The 13711-nt window shown below is 45.3% G+C and overlaps 1 protein-coding gene across 2 annotated transcripts; it reads left to right on the top strand.

Annotated features, from left to right (window-relative positions):
• Positions 1 to 680: 680 nt before the first annotated feature.
• On the top strand, positions 681 to 8591 carry LOC112216631 (protein FAM107B-like). 2 transcript variants are annotated; one of them, XM_042298609.1, is made up of 5 exons: positions 681 to 898; positions 6035 to 6074; positions 6771 to 6939; positions 7682 to 7826; positions 8113 to 8591. In XM_042298609.1, exons 1-5 carry the CDS (start codon positions 872 to 874, stop codon positions 8215 to 8217), a joined length of 486 nt encoding a protein of 161 aa, XP_042154543.1. In that variant the 5' UTR covers positions 681 to 871; the 3' UTR covers positions 8218 to 8591. The 2 variants fall into 2 exon arrangements, with proteins under 2 accessions (XP_042154543.1, XP_042154542.1); XM_042298608.1 differs by having other exon boundaries at positions 693 to 771.
• The last annotated feature ends 5120 nt before the right edge of the window (positions 8592 to 13711 follow it).

Below are 13711 nucleotides of genomic sequence, written 5' to 3'. Positions count from 1 at the left end.
CCTCCCCCTTTTTCCTCCAAACATGAGGATGGTCATTATGGCCAAATAGTAATATTTTTATTTCATCAGACCAGAGGACATTTCTCCAAAAAGTACGATCTTTGTCCCCATGTGCAGTTGCAAACTGTAGTTTGACTTTTTTATGGCGGTTTTGGAGCAGTGGCTTCTTCCTTGCTGAGCGGTCGATATAGGACTCATTTTACTGTGGATATAGATACTTTTGTACCTGTTTCCTCCAGCATATGCACAAGGTCCTTTGCTATTGTTCTGGGATTGATTTGCACTTTTCCACCAAAATACGTTCATCTCTAGGAGACAGAACGCGTCTCCTTCCTGAGGATGAACCAGACTTGTGGAGGTCTACAATTTTTTTTCTGAGGTCTTGGCTCGATTTCTTTGCATTACGTTACCTTTGTAATTTGGAGTGGTTAAAAGCCGCATTCATGTCCAAGGCAATTAGCTAATCCCACGTCCTTATCTGGGGGGGGGGTGAATCCCAAATGGCACCCTAATCTCTATGTAGTAGATTACGTTTGACCAGTGTTCTGGTTAAACGTAGTGCTCTATATAATAAATAGGCTTCCATTTGGGATGTACCCTTAATCTTGAATGGCGTAATGGGATTATCGGGGTTGTCTACTGCCACTGTGTGTCAACGACTGGTAGTTTAAGTCATTCAACTGTAACCTTACAGACAGTCTTCTCCTCAGCGACAGCACTAGTATGTTGGATTTGGGAGATGCAAAGAAGCAGGCGCCTGTCTGTGTAGAGGTGTGTGGCATTTGACAATGGACTATTGAATAAGAGAGAGAGAGAGAGAGGGGTGAGACCTTGTAGCTTGATTGAAACGGGGGACCGTAGCAACCGTGCCATGGAAGGGTCATACAACTCAAAGAAAGTGAGTCTGTTTATTATTGTCTGAACTGCTTTCTGAATTGGTGGCTCAACTATCACACCTGGTTTTCTGTTGGACACCTGTCATAGGTGGTGGGTGCTGGCCATAGAGATACATTAAATTAGTGTTATATTCAATTCTATGGTGTTGACTGACAGTGGCAGGTGATTCTGATCAACATATTAGAGATACTGATCTGTGACCTTCTAGGAATGAATACCTAAGCTGACTATGCATTGATGCTATGGATGCTGTTGCTTCTTTCTGCATAGTCAAAATGTTATGGGGTTATATTGTAGAGCAACAACTCTACTGTGCCTATACTTAACCAGTAGTACAGCATTACAGACAGTGTGTGGATTGATCCAAACAATCAAAAGATTAGAGCAATCTAAAAGATGTCAGACAGACACATGTGGATTTCTTTGCAGTAAACTAGAGGTGTATGTTGGTGTTTTTTGGCAAAGGATGAGAGATCAATCAATCAATCAAATGTATTTATATAGCCATTCTTACGTCAGCTGATGTCACAAAGTGCTGTACAGAAACCCAGCCTAAAACTCCAAACAGCAAGCAATGCAGGTGTAGAAGCACGGTGGCTAGGAAAAACTCCATAGAAAGGTCAAAACCTAGGAAGAAACCTAGAGAGGAACCAGGCTGAGGGATAATCACTCAAGATAATCACTCAAGTTTATATAACATGTTTCATTTTGGAGAATTTAGGATAGGAGAATTTGACATTGTTTAATCCAATTTTACCTTGGATGTATCTATGTTATATCACTTGTGTGTTGTCTATCCTTCTGTCATAACCAAGCATTGGGCTTTGAGTTAGTTATAGTCTACAGACCATGATCAAAAACACTTCAGGTCTGACTGTGGATGTTACCACTGGTGGCCACAAGGTGGCCAAGTGGGTTTTAAAATGGGCCATCTGAATCTTACAAGAAGGGAATAGCTTCCTATTGAACTGATTTGACCATAAACCTATGGCATAAAGATACAAATTCAATCCAATATGTTTTCCCCCAAGAATGCAATAAAATGCCCTAGTTGTTGAGATTGATCAAATGGACATGAATTTCTATAGATATGGATTGGTCCAACAATGTCAGTGTCTGAAGGGTTAGAGAGGGACACCAGATGATCAGATTGGACTGGTCTAGCTGACTGTTGTCTGGCTAGCTGTTGTCTGGCTAGTCTGGTTTGGCTAGCTGTTGGTTGGCTGGCTGATCTGTTCTGGTCTAGCTAGCCGTTAGTTGGCTGGCTGGGCTGGCTGGCTGGCGGGTGGCATTCATCTATTTCCTGGCTCTGTAACTCTGGTTAAAAGCGAGTCACCATGTTCCCTGTCCCTCTTTATCCTCCATTTCCAGATCAACACCCTGCTGGGAGGGGCTGCAATAACACCCGGCTGCACCAGGAAGAAGGAGGCAGGGAGGGAGGGAGGGGGCAATAGGACAGTACAGCTTATAACACTGGTTCCAGAGATAGCAGATAGTCCCTGACAGTCTTTAGAGTGACATGTTCTAAACAGACATGCATGCACAACGTGGCACAGCACAGAGCATGCTGGGTAGTTGATAGGCTGTAGGACCAATAGCGGTCTTTTCCCAAAGCCTCAGTGCCTCCGACACATTATGGGTGCAGTACAATCAATCCAGCACGAAAAAACTATCTAGAGACCTGTAGTAGTAGTTGATAGTGTTTGTGGCCTGGAGCAAGATGCTAGTTTTTGTCTTTGACTTTGCCTGTCTGTGAGTCAAAGGTCAGTCACAGAACAGTCACGACAACTGCAGTCTGCCATCTGTCCTCTGGTTAATATGATACTGTTCATGAGGCCTGCTTCCAAAGGAGAGTGTGATTATATATCTGAGAGTAGGGTTATCTGATTTCAACTACTGACAGAGGAATCTGTGTGTCGAGACTAGTCTTATGATGAATTGGTTCTCTCTACCAGCTGTGGTAGCTATTTCTATACTTCTAATAGTTACACTTTACAATAAAGTCAAATCAAAATCAAATCAAATGCATTTATATAGCCCTTCGTACATCAGCTGATATCTCAGTGCTGTACAGAAACCCAGCCTAAAACCCCAAACAACAAGCGATGCAGGTGTAGAAGCAGAGTCATCTCTTATAAAGGCTATAATTAGGCTGTTACATGGCTGTTACCTTGTTCAGTTCTAATAGTTTGGTGCTTGTTTTCACATGCATACTACGGTTTCTCCTTATATTTGTTGAGTTTGTCATCAGATGGTTGCCATGGCATTATTATCATGATGATATTGAAGTTCCTTAGTTAAAGCCCCTGTGAGGATGATGATGATGATGAGTTTGAGAATGTACTGGACTGGGAAAGCTTGGTAACCTTGAGTGTAGAGCCAAACCGTTAATAAGACCTGGCCCTCTGACAGGAGCTCCCTCCGTGTGACAGCACTTTGACTAAATAGAGATGGCACGCGTTAGTAACACAGCAGGCAGCCTAGCCGGGGGTGGCTCTTCTTCTTTTTCTTCACACGTTAGTAACACAGCATGCAGCCTAGCCGGGGGTGGCTCTTCTTCTTTTTCTTCACACGTTAGTAACACAGCAGGCAGCCTAGCCGGGGTGGCTCTTCTTCTTCTTCTTCACGCGTTAGTAACACAGCAGGCAGCCTATCCGGGATGGCTCTTCTTCTTCTTCACGCGTTTAGTAACACAGCAGGCAACCTATCCGGGATGGCTCTTCTTCTTCTTCACGCGTTAGTAACACAGCAGGCAACCTATCCGGGATGGCTCTTCTTCTTCTTCACGCGTTAGTAACACAGCAGGCAACCTATCCGGGATGGCTCTTCTTCTTCTTCACGCGTTAGTAACACAGCAGGCAACCTATCCGGGATGGCTCTTCTTCTTCTTCACGCGTTAGTAACACAGCAGACAGCCTAGCCGGGATGGCTCTTCTTCTTCTTCACGCGTTAGTAACACAGCATGCAGCCTAGCCGGGATGGCTCTTCTTCTTCTTCACGCGTTTAGTAACACAGCAGACAGCCTAGCCGGGATGGCTCTTCTTCTTCTTCACGCGTTTAGTAACACAGCATGCAGCCTAGCCGGGATGGCTCTTCTTCTTCTTCACGCGTTAGTAACACAGCAGACAGCCTATCCGGGGATGGCTCTTCTTCTTCTTCACACGTTAGTAACACAGCAGGCAGCCTATCCGGGGATGGCTCTTCTTCTTCTTCACGCGTTAGTAACACAGCAGGCAGCCTATCCGGGATGGCTCTTCTTCTTCTTCACGCGTTAGTAACACAGCAGGCAACCTATCCGGGATGGCTCTTCTTCTTCTTCACGCGTTAGTAACACAGCAGGCAACCTATCCGGGATGGCTCTTCTTCTTCTTCACGCGTTAGTAACACAGCAGGCAACCTATCCGGGATGGCTCTTCTTCTTCTTCACGCGTTAGTAACACAGCAGGCAACCTATCCGGGATGGCTCTTCTTCTTCTTCACGCGTTAGTAACACAGCAGACAGCCTAGCCGGGATGGCTCTTCTTCTTCTTCACGCGTTAGTAACACAGCATGCAGCCTAGCCGGGATGGCTCTTCTTCTTCTTCACGCGTTTAGTAACACAGCAGACAGCCTAGCCGGGATGGCTCTTCTTCTTCTTCACGCGTTTAGTAACACAGCATGCAGCCTAGCCGGGATGGCTCTTCTTCTTCTTCACGCGTTAGTAACACAGCAGACAGCCTAGCCGGGATGGCTCTTCTTCTTCTTCACGCGTTAGTAACACAGCAGGCAGCCTATCCGGGATGGCTCTTCTTCTTCTTCACGCGTTAGTAACACAGCAGACAGCCTATCCGGGGATGGCGCTTCTTCTTCTTCTTCACACGTTAGTAACACAGCATGCAGCCTATCCGGGGATGGCTCTTCTTCTTCTTCTTCACACGTTAGTAACACAGCAGACAGCCTAGCCGGGATGGCTCTTCTTCTTCTTCACACGTTAGTAACACAGCAGGCAGCCTATCCGGGGATGGCTCTTCTTCTTCTTCACACGTTAGTAACACAGCAGACAGCCTAGCCGGGATGGCTCTTCTTCTTCTTCACACGTTAGTAACACAGCAGGCAGCCTATCCGGGGATGGCTCTTCTTCTTCTTCACGCGTTAGTAACACAGCAGACAGCCTAGCCGGGATGGCTCTTCTTCTTCTTCACGCGTTAGTAACACAGCAGGCAGCCTATCCAGTGGTGGCTCTTCTTCTTCTTCACGCGTTAGTAACACAGCATGCAGCCTATCCAGTGGTGGCTCTTCTTCTTCTTCACGCGTTTAGTAACACAGCAGGCAGCCTATCCGGGATGGCTCTTCTTCTTCTTCACACGTTAGTAACACAGCAGGCAGCCTACCCGGGATGGCTCTTCTTCTTCTTCACACGTTAGTAACACAGCAGGCAGCCTATCCGGGATGGCTCTTCTTCTTCTTCACGCGTTAGTAACACAGCAGGCAGCCTATCCGGGATGGCTCTTCTTCTTCTTCACGCGTTAGTAACACAGCAGGCAGCCTATCCGGGGATGGCTCTTCTTCTTCTTCACGCGTTTAGTAACACAGCAGGCAGCCTATCCGGGATGGCTCTTCTTCTTCTTCACGCGTTAGTAACACAGCAGGCAGCCTATCCGGGGATGGCTCTTCTTCTTCTTCACGCGTTTAGTAACACAGCAGGCAGCCTATCCGGGGATGGCTCTTCTTCTTCTATCCCTTATTACACAACCTAGATCCCACGGGGTGAATCAACAAGCAGCTTGAGTAACACAGGGAAGACTTGATTACATACCACATTGTTAGATTCAAATGTGCTGTGACGGAAGACGTTTTACACTATAGGAGAATATTACCCACACATCCAGTGTTTCTGAGCAGATGCTTGAGATGCTGATCAGATAGGATGTTCAGACTCCACTCCACATAATGCACCGATGTGGTTCATTGACAGTGGTTCAATCCTTATTTCTCCGTTAGCGCTCTGATGTTTTACACCATGCCCTTGGTACTGTGTGGTGCGGATGTGTTGTTCCCTACTGTATCATATTACTAGACTCCATGCAGTACAATGTTTGTATACTCTGCTGGAGTTAATTGATGGGCGATTTCCTTTCCTTTCTCTCTCACCTTTCAGGTGCTTCCTCAGCGGCCAGGATTTCGGCACCATAGAAAAGGTACATCTATAGTAACAGCTAAGACTGATTCATAAAAGATGTGATCTCAGATTTGATGGTACACGTTGACTTGTGGTAGCCTGAAATGTAAGTAAGCATTTCACTGTCAGGTCTACACCTGTTGTATTCAGCATTTCACTGTCAGGTCTACACCTGTTGTATTCAGCATTTCACTGTCAGGTCTACACCGGTTGTATTCAGCATTTCACTGTCAGGTCTACACCTGTTGTATTCAGCATTTCACTGTCAGGTCTACACCTGTTGTATTCAGCATTTCACTGTCAGGTCTACACCTGCTGTATTCAGCATTTCACTGTCAGGTCTACACCTGTTGTATTCAGCATTTCACTGTCAGGTCTACACCTGTTGTATTCAGCATTTCACTGTCAGGTCTACACCTGCTGTATTCAGCATTTCACTGTCAGGTCTACACCTGTTGTATTCAGCATTTCACTGTCAGGTCTACACCTGCTGTATTCAGCATTTCACTGTCAGGTCTACACCTGTTGTATTCAACGCATGTGACAAATACAATTAGATTTGATTTGTCTGTTTTTACTCTCTTGACAACTTATGGAATTATCTGACAATGACAGCATTGGAGTTGGCAAACGCAAAAAAACAGATCTGGAAAAACGCTCGACGTGCCAAATTCTCAGATATATATATATTTTTTTACCCTTTTCTCTTCTGTAGAGAACTATGTGTGCCGCGACGCCCTGTCCCGGCAGTCTACAGAGTGTAGTGAGGTCCAGGAGGTGAGCCAGTCCCAGCTGCAGCAGCCCAGGGTGAAGCTGAACGGCTCCACCGTGGAGACACCCAGTCACCACGACCTGCACCGCGAACTGTTGGTCAGCACCAAACGGTGGGGTTGAAATAAAACACTTCCATATACTTCCAATATACATAGAAATCAACAGAAGGCTCTATTATACATCTCCAAATTTTGAAGAAATATCTCATCTGCTGAAGCACAGACAAAATGAAAGGTGTAGGAGATAATAGTGTCTGAGTGTAGGTCTGGTATTATTCAACTATGCTGCCTTTATTCCCAGCACCACAAGGACAGACCGAGTGGTTGTGTGTGTGTGTGTGTGTGTGTGTTCATTTGAACTTTTATTTGTGCCTCTGTACACATGCAGTACACAGTGTAATGGCATGCCAGGATTTACACTGAGTCCTGTGGATGACGCTATAGACATATTGTGTGTGTGTGTGTGTGTGTGTGTGTGTGTGTGTGTGTGTGTGTGTGTGCGTGCGTGCGTGCGTGTGAGTGTGTGAGAGAGAGTGTGTGAGTGTGTGAGTGTGTGAGTGAGTGAGTGAGTGAGTGAGTGAGTGAGTGAGTGAGTGAGTGAGTGAGTGAGTGAGTGAGTGAGTGAGTGAGTGAGTGAGTGAGTGAGAGAGAGAGACTGAGACCCCTGCATGTAATACCCTTTCCCCCCAAATCATGCCAACCTGAACTGTTCTTCTGGCTTAGATATTTTGTTTCACATTGTCCTTTCCAGCAACTATGATGGATGCAAGCCAGGCCAGCTCAGCTCAGCTCAGCTCTGCTTGGCGCAGTAGTATAAATATGTCTGAATATGTTGTCTGTTCTGCCCACTTAGAGGTCTGTTGCCAGGAGAGAAGCCTGAGCTGAAGCGAGTCCTGGAACAGAGGAGGCTGGAGCAGCACAGAGAGCAGGAACTGGCTCTACAGCCTCCTCTGGAACTGGAAACGGAGCTACGCAAGAGACAGCAGATATTGCTGGAGGTAACACACACCACACACACACACACACACACACACACACACACACACATACACACACACATACACACACACCAGAAACACACACACACACACCAGACACACACACACACACACACACGCCACACACACCAGACACACACTCCAAACACACACACACAAACACACATCCACACACTATATAATAAAACACCAATAAGTGGGGGAAAAACGAATTGTGTATTTACTATTTACAAAAACAGCAGAAGGCTATGACCATGTTTGAAATGAATCTACTGTCATGTTTCAGTATGAGCAGGAGGAGATCAGGCGCAGGGAGGAGCAGGAGAGAGAAGTCCCTGAGTTTGTACGTGTAAAGGACAACCTGAGGCGCACACAGGTGTCTGGGCAGTGACGACCAGTTGACGCTCCGTCCCGTCCCGTCCGCCCCCGCAGTTTCTCACCACGGAGGCCCTGGCTGCAGTCCGTTTCTTCACCCAAGAGTCCAAAGAGTGCACTTGTTCACCTCCCCCACCACAATGGTTCTGCCATCGCAATGAATCCATCCTCCTGTTTCTCCCTCCACCAGCCTCCACTGCGATCCATATCCTACAGCTATATGATGAGGACCAACTTCACTGCAGCAAGTTACTGAAAAGACTTCTCCTAGGACTGATATGCATCTCTTGCTGGACTGTTATACTGTGTGGAAAAAGGATATTTTTATTTATTTCACCAGGCAAGTCAGTTAAGAACAAATTCTTATTTTCAATGACGGCCTAGGAACAGTGGGTTAACTGCCTGTTCAGGGGCAGAACGACAGATTTGTACCTTGTTAGCTCGGGGGTTTGAACTTGCAACCTTCCGGTTACTAGTCCAACGCTCTAACCACTTGGCTACCCTGCCGCCCCAAATAAGCAATGTAGGAAAACCAGTCAGTAGGTTTTATATAAAGAATGTGAGTGAAAATACGTAAACTCAGCAACAAAAGAAACATCCTCTCACTTTCAACTGCATTTATTTATGTCTAAATATTTGTATGAACATAACAAGATTCAACAACAGGCATAAACTGAACAAGTTCCACATACATGTGACTAACAGAAATGGAATAATGTATCCCTGAACAAAATGGGGGGGTCAAAATCAAAAGTAACAGTCAGTATCTGGTATGGCCACCAGCTGCATTAAGTACTGCAGTGCATCTCCTCCTCATGGACTGCACCAGATTTGCCCATTCTTGCTGTGAGACGTTATCCCACTCTTGCACCAAGGCACCTGCAAGTTCCCATAGATTTCTGGGGGGAATGGCTCTATCCCTCACCTTCCGATCCAACAGGTCCCAGACGTGCTCAATGGGATTGAGATCCGGGCTCTTTGCTGGCCATGGCAGAACTGACATTCCTGTCTTGCATGAAATCACACACAGAATGAGCAGTATGGCTGGTGGCATTGTCATGTTGGAGGGTCATGTCAGGATGAGCCTGCAGGAAGGGTACCACATGAGGGAGGAGGATGTCTTCCCTATAGCGCACAGCGTTGAGATTGCCTGCAATGACAACAAGGTCAGTCCGATGATGCGGTGACACACCGCCCCAGACCATGACGGACCCTCCACCTCCAAATCAATCCCTCTCCAGAGTACAGGCCTCAGTGTAACTCTCATTCTTTCGACGATAAACGTGAATCCGACCATCACCCCTGGTGAGACAAAACCGCGACTCGTCAGTGAAGATCACTTTTTGCCAGTCCTGTCTGGTCCAGCGAACAATCCTGTGCAGGTGTTGTTACACGTGGTCTGCCACTGTGAAGATGATCAGCTGTCTGTCCTGTCTCCCTATAGCGCTGTCTTAGGCATCTCACTGGACGGACATTGCAATTTATTGCCCTGGCCACATCTGCAGTCCTCATGCCTCCTTGCAGCATGCCTAAGGCACGTCCACACAGATGAGCAGGGACCCTGGGCATCTTGCTTTTGGTGTTTTTCAGAGTCAGTAGAAAGGTCTCTTTAGTGTCCTAAGTTTTCATAACTGTGACCTTAATTGGCTACCGTCTGTAAGCTGATAGTGTCTTAACGACCGTTCCATGGGTGCATGTTCATTCATTGTTTATGGTTCATTGAACAAGCAGGGAAACATTTTCAAATGATCTTTGAAAGACAGGGACCTGAAAAAGGGACGTTTCTTTTTTTTGCTGAGTTTATATCTACTGTAAACAATGTGTATGTTAAGGACAAATATCTTATTTTATTTATGAATAGATGTTTTGCTTTTTCTACGTTTAAAAAAATAATATTACTAGAAAAATGATTCACTTTTAGTTTTGAAGTCTGTATTCAACACAAGCAATTGGTTTACAGCAGCATGGCATCATAATGTGGTGTGTGTGTTCATTTTCATTTGTTCATTTCTTTCAAAGGCCATATACTAAGTATACCTTACTCCACTATTGGACACAGGGCAGTGACGGAAACTCTGAACTCTCTTTATGTAATGCAGTTATGTTCTCTTTTCAGTTGTCACTCATATAGCTAAACCCCCATAATCGCAGATGTTATGTGTATTAGTCCTATTCGTTTAATTCAATTGTTTGTTTGTCTGTTGTTGTTGTTCCTTTTCTTTTTTTAGCAATAAAGATTTCAACGATTACAAACATGCCCGTTTAAATAACCCTAGTGCTGTAGAATCTAGGGGACAACAACTGTGAGAATCAATACTTGGCCAGGCCAGCTCTCCTGCGCTCAACTGTTCCCCAAGGGCTCTTCGGTCTTTCACACGGATATGGGACTTTGTTTAATTAGCCGATCTTTTCATTCCATCACGGGATGAGAGAAGAAAGCTGGCCATCTGGAGGGATGCGGCGGGGGGAGGGAATGGTAGCTATAGCGACAGGATTGTTCTCCCTCTCCGCCCCGACCAGGCAAGTAAAGGGATGCTCTCGGGTCTGATCTGGTCAAGATGCTCCGTGGGGCATTTGTGACTCTGGGGGTTGGGATTTTTAAATGATTTTAATGTATTCTACAATCCATCATCCTCCTTCATTGAATTTAAATATCTTTATATATATTTATTTATATATATCTTAGAATGAGTCAAAATAGCATGAAAAAAGTTGTATGTAATTGTGGATGCATGTCACGCATTTGAGTTGTATGTCATTGTATTATTCAAGAGGCATGCTCCATCACACAGTCCTACGAGCCAGCTGTCCACCGGTCTCTGCCCCTCCCATAAACTTTTCTTTCCTCCGGCTATTCTTCTCGAGATCCCCTTTCAGTCGTATAATGCCCCCTTCCCCTCCTCCGAGAGTCCTGTCTGTGTCAATGGGGCAGAGCGTGTCTGGACAAACAAACAAAAAGTGACCACGTAAGGAGGAATTATCCCAAATGAAGTGAGATTTTACTTTGTTATTCTTTCAAAAACTCATCTAGAAAATATACCCAGTTAAAGAAAAAAAATCTGTTAAAATTCCAAAACTTCCCAGCACGCTCCTCTCTCTTTCTAGAGAACGGATTGATCCGAGGACAGACGTCCCACCATAGAACGAAACGCCCCAATACCCATCACACATGTGACCCGAGATAGACTCCGCACATTTCTTCAACGAGGTGCTGTGGTGAAGTCCTCAGGATTATTGGACCAACGCTTCTAAAAGGTAAAAATAATTATCACATTTTACAAACGTATTGTTATATGGCACAGTGAGAATACAGTAACTGGGTGTACAGTCAGGTTGTAACAATGCAGACAGTTTAAAACTATGCAAAGTTACTGTATCATTATCAGATGAATGTATAGACGTTCCAACAGGAAAACTGATACAAAGTTTCAATCGATGAGTTTGGCGGTGATTCTTCAGTATGCATTTTATCTGTGTGAGTGTGACTGACTATGAGGATGACTTTTTCAACTCAGATTTATCTGAAAAGTACTCTTTGATTCAGACATCAAATATTTGACAGACATTAGATGAGCAACTCTCAGCCTTCCTGTTATTTTACATGGTTATTATTTGTCTGATAAACGGTGTGTCATATGAGCATTACTTTAAGTTGACCTCTTAGACCCAGAATTAAAGCTGCAATAGTCCTAACATATTACTAATTGAGAGTGTGTTGTTTATACACCACACTAGTTATCTTAATGATACAATCACCAGTAGATCCTGTCAATCAATCAATCAAACATATTTATAAAGACCTTTTTACATCAGCCAATGTCACAAAGTGCTGTGCAGAAACCCAACCTGAAACTCCAAACAACAAGCAATGCAGGTGTAGAAGCACGGTGGCTAAGAAACACTCCCTAGAAAGGCAGCAATTTAGGAAGAAACCTAGAGAGGAACCAGGCTCTGAGGGGATTATAACAGTACATGGCCAAGTTGTTCAAATGTTCATAGATGACCAGCAGGGTCAAATAATAATAATCACAGTGGTTGTAGAGGTGGCAACAGGTCAGCACCTCAGGAGTAAATGTCATTTGGCTTTTCATAGTCGATCATTCAGAGTTAGAGACAGCAGGTGCGGTAGAGAGAGAGAGAGAGAGAGAGAGAGAGAGAGAGAGAGAGAGAGAGAGAGAGACGAAAAGCAGGCCTGGGACAAGGCAGTGAACAGCAGTTCCATGACCAGGTGGACTGACCAGGTGGACTGGGGACAGCAAGGAGTCATCATGCCAGGTATAGTCCTAGGGTTCAGGTCCTCAGAGAGAAAGAGAGAGGAGAGAGTAGAGAAGTCGAGGGAGCATACTTAAATTCACACAGGACACCAGATAAGACATGAGAAATACTCCAGATATAACAGACTGACCCTAGCCCCCCGACACATAAACTACTGCAGCATAAATACTGAAGGCTGAGACAGGAGGGGTCGGGAGACACTGCTTGCCCTGTCCGACGATACACCCGGACAGGGCTAAACAGGCAGGATATAACCCCAACCACTTTGCCAAAACACAGCCCCCACACCACTAGAGGGATATCTTCACCCACCAACTTACTACCCTGAGACAAGGCAGAGTATAGCCCACAAAGATCTCCCCCACGGTACGAACCTGAGGGGAGCGCCAACTCGGACAGGAAGATCACGTCAGTGACTCAACCCACTCAAGTGACACACCCTTCCTAGGGACGACATGGAAGAGCACCAGTAAGCCCGTAACTCAGCCCCCGTAATAAGGTTAATAGGGAAAGAGGGGAACCGGCCAGGCAGAGACAGCAAGAGCGGTTCGTCGTTCCAGTGGCTTTCCATTCACCTTCACACCCCTGGGCCAGACTACACTCAATCATAGGACCTCCTGAAGAGATGAGGCTTCAATAAAGACAAAGGTGGAGACTGAGTCTGTGTCTCTCACATGGATAGGAAGATCATTCCATACAAAATAAGCTATATAGGAGGAAACCCTGCCTCCAGCTGTTTGCTTAGAAATTCTAGGGACAGTAAGGAGGCCTTGCCTAGTTAAATAAAGGTCAAATGTAGAGCAGGACCAAATCGGAAAGATATGTAGGAGCAAGCCCATGTAATGCTTTGTAGGTTAGCAGTAAAACCTTGAAATCAGCCCTAGCCTTAACAAGAAGCCAGTGTAGGGAGGCTAGCACTGGAGTAATATGATAACATTTTTTGGTTCTAGTCAAGATTCTTGCAGCCGTGTTTAGCACAAACGGAAGTTTATTTAGTATTTTATCCAGGTAGCCAGAAAGTAGAGCATTGTAGTAGTCTAATCTAGAAGTGTCAAAAGCATGGATACATTTTTCTGCATCATTTCTGGACAGAAAGTTAATCATTTTTGCAATGCTACGTAGATGGAAAAAAGTTGACCTTGAAACAGTCTTGATATGTTCGTCAAAAGAGAGATCAGGGTCCAGAGTAACGCCGAGGTCCTTCACAGTTTTATTTGAGACGACTGTACAACCAT

Source organism: Oncorhynchus tshawytscha, linkage group LG16, assembly GCF_018296145.1.
Source record: "Oncorhynchus tshawytscha isolate Ot180627B linkage group LG16, Otsh_v2.0, whole genome shotgun sequence".
NCBI lineage: Eukaryota > Metazoa > Chordata > Actinopteri > Salmoniformes > Salmonidae > Oncorhynchus > Oncorhynchus tshawytscha.
Note: the sequence above shows the minus strand (reverse complement) of the source record. Positions and strands in the feature narration are given on the sequence as shown.